General features: G+C 37.4%; 1 protein-coding gene across 50 annotated transcripts in view; it reads left to right on the plus strand.

Moving 5' to 3' along the window:
• Positions 1-21,787, plus strand: part of akap13 (A-kinase anchoring protein 13) — a 197,600-nt gene that overhangs the window by 15,988 nt on the left and 159,825 nt on the right. For all 50 annotated transcript variants that reach the window (XM_009297839.5, XM_021470632.3, XM_021470634.3 and 47 more), the window contains exon 2: positions 17,269-17,312. In XM_009297839.5, the coding sequence (XP_009296114.1) occupies positions 17,280-17,312 (33 nt within the window). In that variant the 5' untranslated portion in view covers positions 17,269-17,279. The remainder of the gene's footprint in view (positions 1-17,268; positions 17,313-21,787) is intronic.

Raw genomic sequence — 21,787 nt, forward strand, 5'->3', positions numbered from 1 at the left:
TCTAGATGTGCTCTAGCAAAAGACACTAAAGGGCATGGTCCTTACCCTCCTTGTTAGAGCAACTGACTCCCATGAAAAGAATCGCTGACTCGATCCCAGCTCAGACCAGGTTGGGTGCAGTAGGACCGGTGGGTTACATGTGGGGGCTCGTCCGGGATGGGAGTGAGGTTTAGGGGGGTGAGTGTAACAGAGGCCAGCTAGCAAAGTGCTGTGCAGGTTAACCCTCACTCCTCTGACCTCTAGATTTGCTCTAGCAACAGACGCTAGAAGCCTTAGTCTTTAGCCTCCTAGTTAGAGCAACCGACTTATATAAAGAATTGCTGGTTCGATCCCAGCTCAGATCGACTAGGGTGCTGTACAACTGGTGGGTTACATATGTTTGTAGATTAATTTTTTAAATGCTTTGCTGGTTCTACCATGCAAATGCAGTTGGAAATTTTAAAATTATGCAAAATAATAATAACATGTACTCAAAAGACAGAATGATTATGATTTTTCACTGAAAATGACAAATAAATAGATTTATTTTGAAGTATTTTATTTGTGGATGAACCATTGTTGGATTTTGGATAAGTTCACATATCATATTTCTTTTGTGTTTTCTAACACAAGAACTTCTCTATGGATGGGTGATTATTATCACTAAATAATGAAAATGTTGGTCTGTTTAGGCTTAGGAAAGCTTGAATTATAGCTTATGACTCACACAAACTACTTGATGAAACTTTTATGGTGCTTTTGCAACTTTTTAAATGTCTTGAAAGCTTTAATAATTGAGAAGAGCATAATCATGAAAAGCAGATGTCACATTTGCCCTCCCTCAGGATCTTGACAGTGTGTACACGTCTATATAGAGAACACTCTTCTCTTAATGCAGACACTAGTGAGAAGCTAGCAGGAAGCAGTGGAATGCTCTCTTTAAAAAAGCCACAAACACCAGACAAGAATGCTGCGGTAGTTCGATATAATTGTTTGCAGCTCTGTCCTTAAAAGTTGCCAGATTGCATACAAACATGCAGCATGGTCCCATCTCTTCCACTGGGCATGTGCCATCAAGAGTTGCGGAACATTTTAAACTCACGCAACTCAGTGTTTTCGTCAGCCTGTATTTCATTTAAATTATGGTACAATCTGAGGTTCATTATGTGTAATGATGGTGTGATTTCTGTTGCATGTTGTGGCTTGTGTATTATTGAAGTTCATTGACCCTGCGAGATTTTGGGTGGTGCTGGTGTGGCGTTATTGTGCACTCAGACAGGGCCTGTTTACTAACAATGGCATACTAAGCCCCATCTCTAAACGCTCCACCTCATGGACTTGGTAAAAAGCATTGTTGGCTTGTAATTGGCTGGTAGTTTCTACACAAAAGGCCTTTCTCCGTCATACAAGGGCTTCACCTTTTGGTGTCAACTCAACTGTGAGTCAAGTGATTCGTCTTGGTTGTTTACTTCCTTCTCATCTCAATCATTCATGTTAATGAAAACTGTAAGAGTTAAGAAATGCCCTTTTCTGTCTCCTAAGTAACTTCTTGATAAGGCTGCTAAGTACTATCCTGGGCTGGAATGGACGACAGCAAAAATTCGGTTGTTAGGAGAGACGGTTGAATGCGAAAGAGATTGCCGCTATATATCAAGCTAATGAGATCTGCCCTTGGAGAGGTGGAAGCATGCCCTAAGCCTGAGCTTTGGCTTTCGTGCACCCAGACAGTCTGCACACTAGGGCTGCTCGATTTTGGGGAAAAATCATAATCACAAATATTTTGGTCATATTTGTAATCACGATTATTCCAAACGATTATTAGTTGTAGTCAAAATTATAAGCGCTCCTGAGAATTATTTTTAAAAATAAATATTATATTTCCCAAATTAACAGAGCAAGGAATTTTAACAGTATTTCCTCTAATATTTTTTACTTCTGGAGAAAGGCTTATTTGTTTTGTTTTGGCTAGAATAAAAGCAGATTTAAATATTTTGAAACCTCAATATATTATTAGTCAATATTATTAGCTCCTTTAGGCAATATATATTTTTGATTGTCTGCAGAAGAAACTATTGTTATACAATGAACTGCCTAATTACCCTAATTAAGCCTTTGAATCACACTTTGAATTTGAATGCTTGTATTTAAAAAATATCTAGTCTAATATTATGTGCTGTCATCATTGCAAAGATAAAATAAATCAGTTATTAGAAATGAGTTATTAAAACTATTATGTTTAGAAATGTATTGAAAAAAATCTTTCCATTAAACAGAAATTGGGGAAAAGGGTTGCTAATATTCAGAAGGGCTAATAATTCTGACTTCAACTGCATATATACAGTTATTTTCCACCCTTCAAAGGAAAGAGAAATAAATACGATCAAATAAAAATATGAAACAAACTGTGCTTTAAGCATCTTCACTGTAAAAAAACATTTTAGCTACAAAAGTCTTCAGTCAATAGCACTGAGGGATTTTCTTGTTGTTTTATTAATAATGATAAAAAGGCGGCTGTAAGAATTGTGCGCTTTTGCTACTTTAATGGTTTCGCTTTCACGAGTCTTTTGATCCTTATTACAAAATGAGGGTTAATATGAATAATCACTAAACACCACGTTTGATACCTATTTGACCTTTAAGCGCTTGCGTTAAGATGACTTTAGATGTCTGCGCTCTTCTGACTGTCTGCGCGCCGCACACACATAAGCATGTGGTCTTTTGCACTTTTAAGGGCAACAAGTGAGGAGAACTGGAAACGGGGTGGTAAATAATGGAATGATCGTTTATCTCAATTAATGATTTTTCATAATCGTTAGAAGCCAAAATCAAAACCGAAATCGTATTTTCGATTAATTGCACAGCCCTACTGCACACTGCACTTATATTGTGTTTTTTGCCAAGATATGTCGACCGAGATCCTTGCACAGTTTGCAGATGGTTGTCCAACTTACATTGTTCTGTCATGTGTGGTTTAGTGTACTTTAAAAGCTCTGCAGAGATGGAGAAGAATGTGAAACTAGTAGTACACATTGAATTTGTATACTTGCACCACAGGACAACAACTTTTCCAAAGTACTTATTCTAAATCCTGCAGCAACCTTAACAGAAAATGGACTTTCTTCCGAACATGAACACACTGCTCCAACTATTTTAACTGCTTGATCTCCATCTCGTCTCTTTGGAGTGGCTTTGCGTTTAGTGGGAGGCCGGTCGCTCTTGCACTGACCCGTGCAGGGGGGCCGTAAAACAATCTACCGGTTAAACTTCAAACTCCATGAAATCCTCCTCCCCCTGATTCTGTCCACACACTCATGCACACAAGCCAAAAGCGCTGATCTTTTGTTTGAACTAAACCTGAGAGGCCATGCATAACCTCTGACAGGATCTTAAATAGGTTGTCATTTTCAAATGCTTCTATTTTGTATTCACTCTGCTCTTATCTCCCATTGTCGGCAGTTGTGTTTGTTAGAAATCTTTGCTGGAAACCATAATATTTTCCCTTCGGACTGGCCAGTGTTTCGCTAATTCTTGGGAACGTCTCGTTCTCTGGTTACACAGAAGTGTGGTGTTCGCTGGCGGCCTGTCTCGCTCTCACTCACTGATATGCCTGAGCTGCTTTTGTTTGTCTGTTGGCATGGAGACTTCAGCTGTACGACAACTGTCTGCTGTAATTCTAGGATGCACTTTCTTATAATTTGTACTATATGTTAAAAAAATTTATTTCGAAGAAACAAACACTTTTTTTTTTTGTAAATGTCAGATCTCTGTTTTATTTTTCTAATTTTTAGAATGATATGTTTAAAGGGGCAGTTCACTCAAAATGGAAAAAAAGAAAATTTAAAATTCTGTCATTTACTCAACCTTCACTTGTTACAAATCTGTTTTTATTGTTTTGTTTAAACATAAAGAAAGATATTTCTTTTTATCATAATTTTTTTTTTATTTTCTTTATAATTTAACAGTACTATCAGTTTACAAATTTTTACCTCCTTTTAACATCCACTTTTCCCTCCCTTTTTCAACAGTGGCAGTGGCTGTAGTTAGACGTTGCCGTTATAAATCCACTAAATACAGATAAATAATATAAAGTCAATAAATTAATAAATAAAAAACACACATAAAGAACATAATAATAGTAAAATACATGACAAATACAATAAGATAATAAGATAATTACACTTTTACCGTGCGTCTCACCACAGTGACCATATTCTCCAAAAATGCCAAATAATTTCCCCATCTTCTCTGAAAAACATCCAATTTATCTAGTAATCGATATGTCCTTTTTTCATCTCCTGCCACCTTCCCCAATTCTTTAACCAATTCTTGAAATAATGCTGAATGCCATCCCCTCATAATGATTTGTCTTCTGAACATAATACTTATTTCAATCCACTCAGACATCTTCACACCAAATTCCAACACGAATGGGTCTCCCAGTACATAAATGTTAGGACAAAATAAAAAGCAGCATCCTGAAAAATCCTAAACGTAATTTCGCACTTCAACCCAGAATTCCTATATTTTAGAACAAGACAACAGGGCATGCATCAAGTCTCCTTCTTTGATTTCACATCTTCAGCATTCAGCTGAGTCCTTCAACTCAAGCCTAAAAAGAAGTCTACTCGCAGTCCAATAAAAACGATTCAATTTTTTTAAATTGTATTAAGCGTACTCCTAAATTCCTTAAACTCCTAAATAATTAGACATTACTTAACATTTTTGGCAATATTTTTCTTCAATGTTCTTCACTAAATGTACAATTTAGCTCTTTACTCCAAATAGTTTTAAGAGCAGAATGGAAACTACACCCCATTTTTTCCACTAACCATTTGTAATACACTGAAACTTCGTTCCCTCTGCCATATGGTCTAAGAATTACTGATAAATTGTAATCCTCTTTTGGAGCTCGACTACCCATTCTAAAAGTACTATTTAATAGATGCCTAATGTAAATATATCAAAAAAAAATTTTGTTGAGGCCAAAATGTTGGATTAACTAATTAAAAGATTTTAAATAGTCATTTTTAAAAGATACATTGTGAATGTTGAAAGTAAAATTTTTACAATTAAATCGTATAAGATAATAATACTGAAAAAAGGAGAAGGAGAGTGCATGTATTAAATTGAAGGCAATATGTTAAGAGACTTAAAGTAAGTTATAAAACGTTACCACTTTTTAAAAGAAATTAGTTTTCCCATAGCATCTAACATTTTCCAGCTTAAAGTGCATGGTATCCAAAAGCCATTGGGATGTAGTTGAAGGCTTGTTTGATTTCCAGTTAAGTAGAATATAATGTCTACATAATAATGAGTTAAGAATTAAGAATTAAATTGGGACCCTTGGACCCTCAAAAATGGCTACATCAGGGGATGGGTCTATATTTAACTACAACACCTTAGACATAATTGTAAAATAATTAGTCCAGTAATTCTCTATCAGAGGGCACATAAAGCACATATCATTAAAATTACACTATGTGCATGACATCTGTCACATCTTTGTCAATATTGGGAACAATCAGAATTTGGATTGTTGGAAATTGGAAAAATGGATTCTATGAAATACTTTAAATTTTATCAGGCACAAAATATACTAGAAAGTGTTCTCTGCAGTGCACCTAGCCACTATTCTTCCTCAATTAATTTTCCCAAGATTTTTTAAATTTTAGTAAGAGAACAATTGGTATGCTTAAAATGCACCCATAGATTTGAGAAATTTGTGATTTGTGTTACGGATTCAGTTGCAGTAACTCTTTCCATACCTGTAGCTTAGGCAGAGATGGGTAACCTGAAAATAAAGTAGCAGAGCAATGTCTGCCTGTCAAAATAAAAAAAATAATGGGATTCTGACAACTTCAACAATTTGTACTATAAAAAATATATTATATATTATATTATATAACGTTCATTTATGTGAAGCAGCATGCTTTTTTGTAAATTAAAATCTACATACTAGTGATAAAGACACACAATTTAATTGTAATTAATGTTTGTTAAATGATTTAACTGATGTTAAATCAGGTTTATTTTGTACATTAACATAACAGATATCTATCCGTGTGAACTTTGTAACAACATTGTGTGCGACTCAACTATTCTTCGTTTTCAACTTCACAACAAATACATCAAATAATCATTGGAAAAGTTCTTACTGTAGTATTTCCCACAAATGTTATGTGGGATCTGCTTCCTTCATGTCTGTCACTGTGCTGTTTATCTGACACCGGAGATTGAGGCACAGTCTGACAGGCATGTGGGATTGGTCGGAGGAGAGAACTAGCATTTAAAGACACAGGTTACAAAAACAGCTATATAGTATTCAGAACAGAAATTTCTGATATTCTGAAAGGTATAATAAATAATCTGATGGGTGTTTTGAGCTGAAACTTTACAGACACATTCTGGAGACACAAAAGACTTATCCTAAATCTTGAAAAAGGGTTAATATGGGTGCCATTTATTACTTGATTTTTCTCCCCATTGCATGACATTGCAACAAGACATTTATGTATATTCAGAAGTCGAGTTATGCTCTGTGTGTAATGTTCATAGTATTTAAATCAATGTGTTTAAAGGCTTATTTTGTGATCATAAAACTGAACTCCATGAGAATGCTGAACGGGATCATCAAATCCTGCAGCAGTTGCTCTCTTATGTCATTCTGTTTTTTGCAAAGACTGAATATCCTCTTAAATAGGGGTTAGAGTTACTTTAGCCTCACTGCCACAAGTATTTGTAATGGCAGTTACAAGGCTTCACTATGGCAACACATTTGTGCCATGGAGATCTTTATTAGAAAAACATTCTGGTGCTTTTTCATGATGCCTCTGGGGCGAAGATCTTACTAGAGAAGGCAAAGGTTAAAAATTACATAAACCCTGTCTTTTGAATTCGTAGGTCATATGGTTAGTTTCCAATGTTCTTTTATTTGGTGTATTCTGTGGGTTGTCTCTTTCTCTTTGAATGGAGAAAAGCTTGACTTGTTTGCACTACAAAGGCCATCAAAGTTTCCCAAGGGGATGTTCCGCTGGGAGAGCAACACATGCTACATCCTGTTCATGTCACCGGGGCAAGAGGACCCTCTCAACCTCTCTACACACATGCAGTACAACTCTGGCATCCTCCAAAGAGTGACGGTGTTGCCATTTCAGCAGGCCACCGCAAATTAACGCAAGGCTCTGCTGTGCGAATTGTTCATGCATTCCTCCAGCATGACTCTGGCATGCGCATTTAAACTGCAAGATCTCAGTGCCTATTGTAACCATTCAAATTAACCCTTGGCTATGTTCGGAATGAAGCACTAGGCTTACTGCATACCGAGTATTATATGTTGTATGTTGACAAACCTTTTTTGAAACTAAATGAAATATGCTGTACATATTTTTACCAGTTGCATCAAAAATGAAGGGTAAAGTTGAAGGTATTGTATTGTAGGATAGCAGTTTTTCAGTGTGTGTACATGTTGTATGCTACATTTTGTTTTGACAAATGTCATATGCCTTCTATGGTTGTCACGATGCTAAAATTCAATACCAGTCGGTTCTGAAATTTCAAAAACGTCCATTTCCGGCGAACATTTATGTGCTGTGGAGCATGTTCTTAAAAGGCGTTGATTTGCCATTGTGGTCACACGCTCAACAGAAATGACTGTGATTGGCCGTGAAGGTCTTCAGATCACTGAATTTACTGCTGTTTACTGTGTGTAACCACAGACACTAGAGCATTTTATAGCTGGGATTCATCAGCGGATCACTCGTATGTAAACTTATAGACAAACCAACAGTTTGACGTGACTTTGAAACTCTCCAGTGTCCATGGTTACGCACGGTGAACATCGATGTGTTCGGTGAACTGATGACCTTCACGGCCAATCATAGTCATTTCTGTTGAGCATGTGAACACAATGGAAAATCGGTGCTGTTTAAGAATGTGTTCAACAGAGCTTAAATGTTCACGGAAAATAGACATTTTTAGAATTTCAGTACCGATTGGTATTGAATTCCAATCTTGATAACCCTGATGCCATTAAAGTTTTTTATTACCATCTTTTTTTTCCACAATATTTGGACATGCTTTATGATGGGTTTCCAGTCCAGCACCCTTCCAACAGAGTTAAGCCTCAGTATTAAGTAAACATACTTGAAGCAGTAAATCTGGGTGTTTAGGGTCACTACTACTAGTGTATATCACATACTTTTTGTTTAGGTACTGCAATTTTATTTGAATGTGCTTCCGCATTTCAGAAATAGTATAAATGGAAGTCAGACCTATTACATCTGTCATTTTGTCATCAGGGTTGACTCGATAGACGATGCCATCGTTTATCATCGATGCCTGATAGACATCACGATGCATCGTGATCCCCTGCCCCCCTCGCAACAGCAACCTGCTCGTGAAAAATACACATGGCCCCATTTACACTAATACGTCTTGGATCGTGTCTCACTATAGTTGTTAAATGTGATATTTAATTCATCTCTATCTAGCGACTCTTTACTCTTTCGAATATTTCAGGTAATGTGTCACAGCATCAGTACACTGCTTCAATCTTTCACTTTCGTGCTTGTACTTAGTAATTTTTTTTGCAAAACCTTAGATACTGTTGGTGTGCACCTTTTTTTTACCAACTAAGTTTGTCAACGCCATTTTGACGACACAGACCACTCTGCATACATGCCAGAGTCCTGCGAAAAAAGTCATTGACAGGTGGTAATTTGTGTGTAACTTATCTTTTATTTATTTGTGATTTGGTTATGGGTAAAACAAAGACCATGTAGACCATTCGTTATGACTTAATTAATTTGTCATAAATAAGTAATTCTTCGTTGCCTTTGACAACAATGCCATCGTTTATCGCAATTTTTCACATTAGACATCGTATGTGGATGCCAAATTGGTTGACACCGCCCCACCCTAGTTGTCATTATCACATGACTAGCCTGCGTCAGTTGCATTATCTCATGGGATAGTGAAGTGTCCATTGGATGCAAACTTCAGAATCTCTCTGGAAGTAGTAGGTCATCCAGTCACTCAAATACTTTTTTCACATACTATGTAGTAGAGAAGCATGTTATTGAACACACCATTCCAGTTTGGTGTGTTTGAGCTAAACTTGGCAGGAAGTTGGCTTTCCAGGAGCAGGACTCAACACACCTGCCATTACTACTTGAGAAATTGTAGTATTGTGTGCTATTCTGAACAATTGTCATTGAGTTGCAGTGGCTTCTTTAGTTTCTAGAGGAATAGAACTAACCCAATATTTGTCTTAGGTTGCACACTATAGGCGTTGACGTTTAACCAGACTTGATGAATGAGACATTGGCTAAATCGCCTTATCCTGTAATCCTATTGAAACCTCTCACTTGCTTCCAGACAACGTCTGTGCTTATCAAAGCACAGGTAGACCAGGAAGGACCTTTGGTTGTGTCTGTCTAAATACCATTTCCTTGTTTTTTGTGTGACCGAATCGTTCAGGAAGTAAATGTGTACAAGTAGTATTGCTTTCCTTCGTCACTCTTGATAATATTTAGTTAAGAATTTAGGATTCATAGAGAAGCAAGGAAAAACAATGCATGTCATTTTATACCTCACGTGTAAACCTGTTATATTCCCTAATATTGATTGAATTCTGTGGCTATGTGCTGTGTTTTATTTGCACTTTTGAAAGCCTGTAGCTCTGAGGTGAAGGGGACACAGGATTCTGAGAGATTCGGGCCATGTTGACTCAGACTAAACAAACAGGTGTCTGGGCCTGGCTGCCGGGTGAGGCCAACTTGGCTCCTGCTGGGGCCTGACAGAGGAAATTTAATTTCTCATGTCCCTTGGAGCACACAAGGACAATCTAGAGGAAAGTAAAGCCGGTTTAAAAGTTTACGTTTGCTGATAAGGAATGTTGTGTTAGAGAGTTCTGTAAACTGAGTATTGTAATAAGCTTTCCACTGGCTCTACATTTTATTTCAGTGCCTAGTGGATTTGTTAGAAGTAGGAGATGTTGCTTCACCACAATTCTTTGCCATTTGCTCTAAATTAGTTGAACATCATGCGTGTGGTGCTTCAATTATTCAAATTCAACATGTTATTGTTGCCATTGGTTTGTTTGATCAGGCCTTTTTCTATAATCACATGGACCTGTTCTCATCCCCCACCATGCAGTCAAAGCAGTGACTCAGAACATTGCCCCCTCTTTTGGTTTGAACTCTCTGACCTTTTGTTTGGGAATGCTCTCGTTTCCTCCGTGTCCGTCCTAAACGACAAAACCACATTTTTACCACTGCTCATAAAACAAATGCTGTGATTCCAGTCTAGAATGACTGTGGTCTCTAGGCTAATCAACCTTGTATATCCCCCTCAACATTCCCACTCGAATGTACATAATTTGCGCGTCAACATTTTCTAGTGAAAATTGTAGTGTAATGCACTTTTGTAGTGTACTGTTGCATTGCTGTTCCTCAACTCCTCTAGGAGCACTCTAATCCAAAAATACAATATGTCATTATGATGTTTACAAAAATACAGCTTGGATAGCTAGAACTGTTTGTGCTTTTGCAGTGTGAGATATGAACCAGAAGAGTTGCCGATGTGTGCCGCCACTCTGGTACTAACAAAGCTGCTTAGGAGCCATTTTGTTTGTTGATAAATGGGACTTTGGACATGGCCACTATCTTGGAGTTTAATTTTAGAGTTACTTACAAATTTAAACCCTATTTTTCAGGCCCAGTTATGTGGTTCCTAAACCCAGACTGATGTTTTATTTATTTATTTTTTTGAGAACATCATTAATTTAGTGCAGCATTTATCTGGAAATAAATTGCACAGTGGCTGAGAGCCAGTTGACTGTGGTTATGTCGAGACCCTAAGCCAAGAAGCCAGCTCAAACCAAGGCCATGTTTATGTGGTCTTAAGAGGTCTCAGGACCACAATATCAAGACCTCAAATCTGCTCTGTCTGGATCCCATTCTTTCTCTTGCTCCTCTATGGGTTTTCTGTCCTCCATCTACTATTGTGACCAATAAAAGGTGGTATTTTATAGAGCTGTGAACCTACACTGGTCTCACGGTTTGGTTCGGTTACGATTACGATTATCATGCTATCGATTCGGTTCAATTCGATATTTCGGTGCATCACGGTGCACTGATGGTGCTTTTCATACACAGTTTTATATTTTCTTCACAGCAGCAGTTCTTGTATTAAAATTTCTGAATATATTTATATTTATATATTATTTGTAATACAATTTTGTCATTTAATATAAACAGTCAGCTATATAAACTGTACCTTTAAACAAAACGAGCATTTAGCAAATAATATAAACAAATATAAATATTCAGCTCAATTTCTCATCCTTGTCTAGTTCTCTTACACCTCTTTGATTGGTCACACCCTCAACAGAAACGGTTGCGATTGGCTCTTGCGCGCTGTGCTCTTCACAGATGAGTGACACTGAGCTCAGTGTCACAGCTGATGTATGATAGACACGGTGGAGAAAACTCTCCAGACACGCGCTCATTTCTTTATCCAGAAGTAACGCTGTAAAACAGCCGAGAGGAGAAGAAAAGCCACGCCAGCAGGCCAAATGGGCCACTGTGTGTGTGTGTGTGTGTGTGTGTGTGAGAGAGAGAGAGAAATGGAGTAACGTTACTTTCATTCTCTTGATCTCAGTGAAATAGGGGCTTTTGTTGTATATGTCAGTGAAAGACTAATCCAGTAAACACACACAGTGAAATTGTGCACAGTTTATGAGTTTTAAGTAGTTAGAGTGTTGTAAATACTCGCGATCTCCTCCCTCGCGACAGAGCGCATATGAGGTAGGCTAAATGATGTCAGTAATAACCGGTTATGATTATTACTGAACCGATACCAAATTGTCTGCGTCTGCATCGCGGTGCACCTAAGAAACAATTAATTTTGACACCCCTAGTATTTTATCTGGTAGGGATCTTAAAAGTAAGGACTTTGGTTCCAAAAAAGTGACCACACCAGCGTTTCTGGTTTGTATTTTAAGTGCTGCTGAGTGGATTCTTGAACACCACCAATTGACTGTAGTGTTTGCCTGCTCATTGCTGTTCAAATGTTTGCTGTAAAGTAAATATTTTTAAAATTCATCACTGAAGTTTGTACTTTTGACATGCCTAAATGAAAGTACAGATATTCTCTTAGAGGTGATTTGGCTTTAGTGTTGCTTGCTAATTTGTCCTCTTTGTATATCTTATTGAAAGACAGTTGTGGTTTAGACAATGAACGATTTAAGGTGATTTATTCAAGTATTTATTTGTGTATGTGTATTGTTTAGCCTTGTGTGCATTTGTTGTGTGTGAACATAGCTAAAAAGGATGAAATCCATGGTTAAAAATAGAACCAGCTGATATCCCTGTACCCCATCCCATTGAGCTTCAACAGTAGCCCTTTTATTCCCCTTAAAGAACAAGGGAACTTGTCTAAAGAAAGAGGCGGTGACCCCTCTCATAATGTCCAGCACTGTCCCCACCCTACCGCCTACCCCTGACTTGCTGTCAATATGTTGTCCTTGTTTTAGATCCCTGCTTCCTGTCTGTTGCCGTCTGTCTCACATATGTAGGACAGTGGGGCTTTTTGTGGGGGTTTATGGGTTCCCAAATGTAGCGCTTGAGTTTCAGTGGTGCCAGAACGCAGGCCAAAGCACACAAACTATAGCCCTCTTTCTAGCCTCTAGACATGAATCTGTTGAGGGTAACCACTGGCTTGCTGACTCTGCACTGTGCTGGCTCAGTAGGTCCGTCCAGGAGACCTCGTATCAAAGCTGAGTTTGGGTTTTATGCATGCCCGACCACTTCATGTCAATCTTTGTAGCAGCTCGCCGTGTTCTCTGAACTTACTTGTTGACATTTAGCCAGTTTAACAACAAACACTGTCCTCCCACTGCCTGGCTTACAATGGGCCGTCACCTCTCTCTAGCCATTGTAGATCTAGCTGATTAGCTGAGATTTGGACGTGGATCAGCTGGCTAAACGGGTTGGGGTTGGATTTGGGGCAGGGGTACTTGGTGAATCAGCATGAGTGGAAAAAGCAGCAGGTGGGATGTCTGATCTCTTCCTGCAGACTAGGGAGGGGAGAGGTATTCTGGGAATTCCACTGGCACGGGAGCCATAGAGGGGTTCAAGTTAAGTAGCCTGGCCGTGTATTAACAGAATTGGGGAGATTAGTCAGTTGTCCAGTTTATAACACCTAATCTCCAAAACCTAGTGAGCTGCCTCACTGTCTGCTGACTGCATAATGCATGATTACTTTAACACTTACTTGTCTTTAGCTGTTGTAAAGTGCAGAAGACCTGTTAATACAGATACAGATAATACCTGTTGCTTTTTTCCAAGTGCAAAACAGAAAGCAAAAAACACACATAGTAGATGGTACTTCAGTCAAATCTTAGGTAATTGCCAAGCTAATTGCTATATAATCTTGACTATGATTAGAAGAAACTGCTTGTTGATTATCAACTTCCTTTGACTTTGTCCACTATTACAGATGGTTAGATGTGCATTTATGCCGAGATTATGTCAGGACACTCTGAGATTGCCTTATCAGTGAAAGATGTATGGCAACACAATTCATATGTTGTAATCTTTAACACTTCCTGAAAACAGTAGCCTACTCCTATTTTATTGGTAGGTTTGAGTGAAATTTCTGCTTTTTAAAGAGAACTGAAATTCAGTGCTGTTTCAAATCGACTAAGCTAGCAGAGACAGTGATTTAAGACATCGTAGTCACATTTCCGACATGAAGGGTGTTCCACAAGGTAGGCATCTTAAATTGTACTAGCATACCACATTTTAAGTTCAGTTTTAGATGACATCACATTCATGATTCGTTCAACAATGTCCCAAACTGATTATAAGGAGCTCAATAAAATGTAATACAATATTTGAATAAAGTAGGAATATGGGATTCAATATAAAATTCAGTGCAAAGAAGTGTTGCTATGTGTATTACTTTGTGTGTCTGAATTTGTTATGCTTGCTTTTGAATTTGTTATGGTGTTACTTTGTCGCATCAGCACATGCTAACCGCACACTAGTGCCTAAACACTAACAGCAGTACTTGAAATGTACTTCTGTTCAAGTTTTGGTGGCAGCAAGGAAGGTTTCTTGGATTTGAAATGGATGTTTGTCCCCGGCGTTTTGGGCAATGTTTGTGCTAATAAAAGTCTGTGTATGCGAGTGTGTGTGTGTGTTGTTCCTGTGTATTCAGGTTATGAGTGGGGCCTCAGATAACCACAAGGACCTCCTAAAGGCTAATACCTCACCCGGGATAGATAACTGAACAATAGTTGGGGGGGCGGTTTATCATCTTTGGAACAGAAGGCGGGGGCGGTGCTAACACTCCAATGTCACTTGTTTCCCAGCCTTCGAGTTTGGGGTTGCTCCTAGCTGTCACATTTAAAAGAAATGATTTGTGTTTTATTGTTTGCTAGTGTGTTTTTTTTTTCTTGAATTAACTGAGATTTGGGTGTTGTCTGAAGCACTGCGTGGTGGTGGTTGGGTTTGTCGTGTGTTGTGGTTTTGGGTTTCATGCCTGGGTGAAGCGTTGCACACACTTGCAGTTTGCAGGTGGGCAATGTGCTTTGCGGGCAGCCACAAGATTCCACCAAGTGGCATATGTGCTGGCATTAGAGTCTCTCTGTAGAGTAAGAGAAAAAAATTAAAAGGATTGACACACATTCTTCCCTCTGCTGTTCTTTATGGGAAATCCTGACATCCTGTACAGCAGGGGTGACCAACCCTGTTCCTGAAGATCTTCTTTCCTGCAGATTTCGGCTCCAATCCATATTAAACACACTTGCCTGTAATTATCAAGTGCTGTTCATGTCCTAGCCAATTGGTTTAGGTGGGAGCTGAACGCTGCAGGAAGGTAGATCTCCAGGAACAGGATTGAGCTGTCTTGCTGTACAGTAGGGTTGTAACGGTATGAGTTTTTCACGGTATGATAATCGTCTAAAACAATACCACGGTTTGACGGTTTCGCGGTATACGGTATGTTACAAATGTTACAAAATAATAGAACAGTGAAGCAAATTTGACTTTTTCCAAATAATATATTTTTAGTTACTATAAACAACACCACTTACAATGAACAAATAAAAATAAGAAAATAATAAATAATGTGTCAAAGTCCAAATAAAGTCCAAATAAACATGGTGCAAATCCTCAGTAAAAAATAGATATAAATATTTACTATACTATAAATAGTTACATAACGAAACTAGATTCAATATGGAACATCCTTAGGTTCTATGTGCCAGCATGGATTTGGATATGGTTGTATGCAATGCAGACAAACAGCTGCATCTTCATTTGCGTCTTTTGAAAACAGCACGAGCAGCAGTTCGTCTTTGCTGTGTCACTGTTTTGTCATGTTTCTGTGCTGCTGTGCATGCAAAAGTACTTAGTATGAGAATTATTTCACGCAAAACTTTTTTTTTGCGTTTTATTTAGCCGCGCATAAATGTATGCCTATCTCTCATTCCGTGTTGTTCAAAAAGCTTGGTCCACAAACAAAAGCGAAACCTATGCTTATTGGTTGTGATATAGCGAGTTTGAACCAATCTGGGCATGGAGGAGGGACAATGCATCAATGTATCATGTCTGATTTGTCCGGAGACACAGTGACGAGCGTTTCTTTGTCAAATCAGCGTTGTCAAATGTTGATGACGTAACCGCACTGATTCCGGAGCCTCTGAAAGTCCGCGAATATTATGTGATACGGCACTGGAAAGCTGAGATTCTCTTCTTTATGCCAATCTTTGAATTGTATGAATCGGATCAGCGGATCAAAAGTTATTAAACATTTAAGAGCAATACTTATTTTTAGCCGCGGGCGGCTGTCTCGGTCTTTAAGGGTTAAAACCGTTGATATGCAATTGTTCATGGTATGATAATCGTGCACGTTCAAATCGTGGTAAACCGTCATACCGGTATATTGTTACAACCCTACTGTACAGTACATTTCAGTCATTTGCAGTCCATTCCAGTTGATGCTTCTAATCACTAGTCATTCTTGCAATTAAAATAAATGTTTTTATGTGTTAGTCAGCTAGATAACAAAACTGTTTTCCAAATTATGTGCAAAATAGTGCAACAATTTTCTTATGCCGTTTCTCAAAGTCTTACGGCCCATTTCCACTGAGTGGTATGGTACGGTACGCTACACATCACCTTTATCAGGCTTGCGTTTCCATTGCCAAAAGGGTACCAATAGTATTAAAGTTCATAATAGTGCAAAAGGTGATAATAATAGTTAAAAATAACAGTATGTTCATGTTTTAGGTTGCTGAAAAAATAATTTGCTTCTTTGTTATTTCGGGTTTCTCCTTTATTTTTTCATGCCTCATTCTCACATTTGACCGTTTCTGAAAGGATCAGAAGTCAAAAGCATGTTTGTAATCATGTGCACATTAGTTTTATTAGCTCAAGACGTTCATTGTTTCAAAGATAGCTGTTTGAGAAAGTAAACCGATCGAACAGCAACGGGGTACAGGGTAGTTTCTGCTCATCTTTTTGGCTTTGTGGCTATTCATTAAGACGACAAGGTTTGTTCAAGCTCAGGTCGACCATGGCTCGCTATTATATGTATATATTGTTACAGTGTAATATCTTTGTAAACCAAGAGCGTTCAGCTGTGTGTCTTGCATCGCCTTTTGGTACTCTTTTGTTGTGCTGGGTACTCTTTCGAAAGGTTACCCAAAAAGTAGTACGGTACGGTTTGTTTTTTGGTGCCTTTTGACAGTGGAAACAGCCATTAAAGCGTACTGAACCATACCATTTAGTGGAAATGGGCTGTTATTAGCACTGATTTAACTTTCACTGACACGGTCCTAATTCAAGGACCGTTCCACCTCTCTCTATGAATTCACTACCTATCATTCTATACTGTCCTGTTCCAATAAAGGTACAAAAAAAGAACATTTTGCTTCAGTTTGCATGCATTAAAAAGTCATGTCATTTAGTGAATGTAGCATAACCCCAAGGTATTCCTATTGTTGAGTCCTGAAAACAGATGCAAGTAATGGATTTGCAGTTATTCATTAGCTGCAGTTAAATTTTTATGGAAAGACCCGGAAGGGGGGACCATTAGGATTGTAGGCAAGCCAATGTGCTCCTATTAGTTTTTAGGGTTGCAGTTTGTGTGGATATGCATTGTGTGGCCTAATGTTTAAAGCCTAGTTTGTTTGTGGATATAAAGAGTGAATGATAAATTGAACATCCTGCTTGTTTTGTTTTTAGAAATGCTAATTCTCTCCCTGTTTTCTTTCCACAGTGGCCAGTGCCATGAAACTGAATCCACAGCAAGCCCCATTATATGTAAGTATTAAATAGTTCATTCATTAGCTGGTTTGTTTTGAGTAAAGAGTAGGGCTGCATCTGAAATCACCTACTATTCAAAAGATACTGCATGCGAATTTAAATTTACTACTCTGCTGTTAGTAAAGTGCGTTCTATGCAGTATGAATATGTGCAGTGTGAATGGAATTTTGACGTAATGCATCTGCCATTTTGTCATTATCACGTGCCCTACCCACGTCATCACATCACTCTCATTCCTGACTTCACTTTTGGGGTAGCATGGGATAGCGTAACGTGCATCAAATGCACACTCACCGAATATTGCCTGAAGTAGTAGATCATTCGGGTACTTCTCGCACACCGTTTTTAGAATTCTTTGAATTTGGACATACTAAACTTGCATACACTTTTTAGGGTACTACATAGTATGGAAGTATGCGATTTCAGGTGCAGCCTAGTTTTACTTTTTAAAAATAAATTTTTGAGCACAGCTGAAAACATCAGAATGCATATGCACACAATTAAACACATTTTTTTTCCATCAGAAGTTATAAGTGATTAAAAATTGTCTTTCATTTATTTATTTTTTTAGTAGTTGTGAGTATATCTTAATGCTTTCACTCATAAACATGGGGTTCTGTTTTTTGTGCGGTCTTTTTTGTTGTCTTCAGTAGTTTGTTGTTCTTATTTTATCAATAAACCAACAGCCCGGTTTAGTGTTGCCACCTTTTGGACAAACTCCAAGTGATTGTGTGAGCTGTGTGTGCAAAAACTGAACAGACATTATGCTCATGCTCATCTGATGACAAAATTTGTGCCTTTGCATGTCTTGCTCATTTAAAAACAGATGTGTTCCTTGGGGATTAGCATGCGGAAACTCTGTTTTAGAAGTTGCATGTTAAATTACAGTCAAATTTAGTTTTGGATGATTAGTCAACCATCCTGACCTCTGCCTAGTTAATGGAAACTGCTAAAAGGCCTTGTTGCTCTCGCATTCTTCCTGCATAAGCTTATTCTGGTCTTTGGTCATAGGGAGGGCATGCAAGGTAATTGTTTTTCTTTGTTTTAGTGCTGACCTTATTTAATTAGATTTGCTTAAGGCATCAGAAGCACACATGTCAGCAGGATGTCTGACCAAAGACACCACAGCAATTTCAGATCAACATGGCGGACCGGAACAGGTTACCACAACAAATAATTCAGGCAGTGCATCAATGCTAATGCCAGTATCCTGCTATGGTTGTAACTTATTTCACTGGTTATAATACACATGGAGATACACACCTGCCAATTGAATGTTCAACATCTATAACACTTTACTTCTTACCTAGAAAGGAGTATTTAGAACCATTCATTCAGTTCATTTTTTTGTTGCTTTTACCTATTCTATGTTAATTGTTTAGAAAGTAGACACAATTAGAAGGACCAACAAAACATAAAAAATCTTAGTGAAAATATTATCCATGCTAGCTTGTTAGCTATTAAAACAAGCACTTGAGGTTTAACTGTACAGTAACTCATGTATATTTTATGTCATAAGCTGTAAAGCCCACAGATGCTGCAACGTTTTGCTCTATTTGAAGCACTCAGCTGTGGCTTGTGCTTGTGCTATATTCATGTGCATTAGCTGTGTGTGTGTGGTTAAACCTGCACATGTGGGTTCTCCATGTTTAGCAGTTGCAGGTGGCTGTCTTGGTCGAGCATTGAACGGTTTCTTCTCAGGACTTCTCAATAAACTCACAGAAGTGACACAATTTCTTTTCTTATTTTAATGCGTGTTTTGACAGTAAGGTCACAGAAACTTTTTTAAGGAAGTGATCGAGTAAGGGGAAATGTTATTTAATCACTGCCGCCCCATGCGTCACATGTGTTTTTGCTGTACATATTCATGTACAAGTTCAACATGACAGCTACAAAAAAAAAAAAAAAAGATATTGGTCACTTTTGACTAAATCAATGTTTCAGGAATAAAACGTTCATTTTATTTGGGAGCTTTTACCTTTCACACAAAGCCATCTTTTCAGAAACGTTTCTTAAAGTTTTGAATTTAAGAAGTGTAGTGCTTATTGATTATGAATTATAAGATTTTGAAGATTCTACTGTCAACATTGGCATGTGGAAAAAAAGGGGTAATCCCCCTCATTTTCACACAAAAGTATATTAATATTTTATTTATTATATTTACTTATTTTCACATAGTAAATAAAATATTTTTTCACATAAAAATTAAAATTCCAAAACTACTAAATATGTTCGTCTGTAGATGTTTCATTGTAAATGAACCATTAAAACGGTCAGTAATAGGTTTTATTAGTATTATTAATATTATTATTTTTATTATTATTGTTATTAGTGTTATTATTATTGTTGTTATTATTGTTTACAAGGTATAAAAATAAATGGTATACACTACCGGTCAAAAAATTGGGGTTGGCTAACTTTTTTTTTCATGTTTGTTTTTTTTAAGAAAATTATTCTGTTCATCATTTATTAAATGTAATAAATGAAATAAAATAAAAAATAAAATAAAAAATGTTGCATTATTAAACACTTATTTATTAAATATTTATTTATTACTTATTTTATGCATTTTCAAATTAAAATATTAGTCCAGTCCTTATTGCTTTTATTACTATTACCATTAATAATAATAATAATAATATTTTAATAAAAATAATAATTAATCGTAGAGTGATTTCTGAAGGATCATGTGACTCTGAAGATTAGAGTTAGAAGCTGAAAATTCATCATTAAAATCACTGGAATAAATTTATTAATATACCTGTATGAACCAGTTTTAAAGTTATTTTGTAGCACTATAACATTTCACAGTTTTACAATTTTTACTGCATTTTTGATTAAATAAATGCAGCCTTGGTGAGCAAGAGAAGCTTATTTTAAACATTTAAAAATCCCACTGACCCCAAACTTTTGACCGGTAGTGTACATTGGAAAAAGCTGGGAATAAATTAGCAAACAGTTGAGCCTATTCAAATTAATAGCTATTATAAAGAAATTTAATCAAGTTATCAAATCTGATTAACCTTTTCTTCACTGTGTAGCTTAAACATTCTGATTAAAGAGCAGCGAATGAATCTCTCATTTAGATTTTTCGTTTGTTTACATTAAATAACAGAGGTGTCACTTTAAAAATGCACAGATCCATAACAAAAGCATTTGATTGCTTTCAAAACTAGTTGTGTTTAAAAGAAACCCCACATTGTCATCATCATCATCATCATTATTAATATTATTAATATTATTAATATGTGTATATGTCTGTTCAAACTCACACCCAAAACCCAGAGTGTCCATTTTCGCTCCACTGTAAATTGCATGTACAGAATCCATTTGGAAAGTGGCGACTGTTTATCACTATGGAGTGTTTCGCATGGCAACAGTGATTGACTTGAGGATTGCATAGGAATGGCAACAGTGCCTGTATTAGAAAGGAAGGGAATCCTGTTGTTTTTATATTTATTTCAAAGTGTTTGCAATTAATGCCTAAATAAAATAAAAGCACAGAACAGATTCACATTTAAGAGCAAGGGGCATCCCCTGGTGGTTTGGCGTTATGGGTTGCGTATAGAGAGGATTTTTTCTGTAATGTTTATTGCCACCCTTCATAGAAAGATTAAAAATACGAGAAAATACCTTAATATACCTCATATATAAAATACCTCATATAATTGTAAAATATAGGAGAATCCCCCCAAAAATGGGAGGGTTGACAAGTATGTTCTACTTTCATGGTTGTTGCAAAAGCTAATGGGAAGGAGTCCTCTCTGTCCAGCACATGACACTGGCTAATTTGCTCTGCTTAATTATAAACAGAGTAATGGTGGTTTTGTGTTTCAAGGGAAGCAAAGACGTGTCATGAAACGCAAGCTGCACTTTGAAGTTTTGAGTCTTGGCCCAAACTTGTTCTGCTAAATTTGAGCTCAACGCAAGTAGCTAAAAGATGCACGGTGGTCTCTCGCTCCCACAGTTCCCTTCGACAAGGCAGCTCACCGAGTGTTGTTTTAAGCACAGGGCGAAAAGGCCAGGCACTCCTCCTTTGGCAAATTGGATTGTGAGATCCTGAAATAGACCAACGGACAACCGAAGTATCAACAGTACTTCGAGAACCCCCATGAGCCCGCTTCAGGTGCCAAAAATGCTTCCTGAAAAGATGGATCCGATATTCAGCTAAGCCAAAAGATTCGGAGGGAGATAAATTGGATTGTGGATATTTTTGGTCTTTTGCTCGGTAGAAAATTCTAGCAAGGATTAGCACACGTTGCTCTTAAAATATCTTCAGGGCCGCATGTGGTGTTAGTGATTTGAAGGATTGATTAAAACAACCATGAATCCTGGAAAAACTAAGTTCTGTGTTTGTTTATAAGACAAAGTGATTCAATAAAATGCAAAGTAGTTGGATCATGCAAAGACCAGTATCGTTGAATCTGAGTCTCTATGTCTTAGAGTTGACACAGTCACCAGGGTGGTCTTTG

This window comes from Danio rerio, chromosome 25, assembly GCF_049306965.1.
Source record: "Danio rerio strain Tuebingen ecotype United States chromosome 25, GRCz12tu, whole genome shotgun sequence".
In the NCBI taxonomy this organism is placed as follows: Eukaryota; Metazoa; Chordata; class Actinopteri; order Cypriniformes; family Danionidae; genus Danio; species Danio rerio.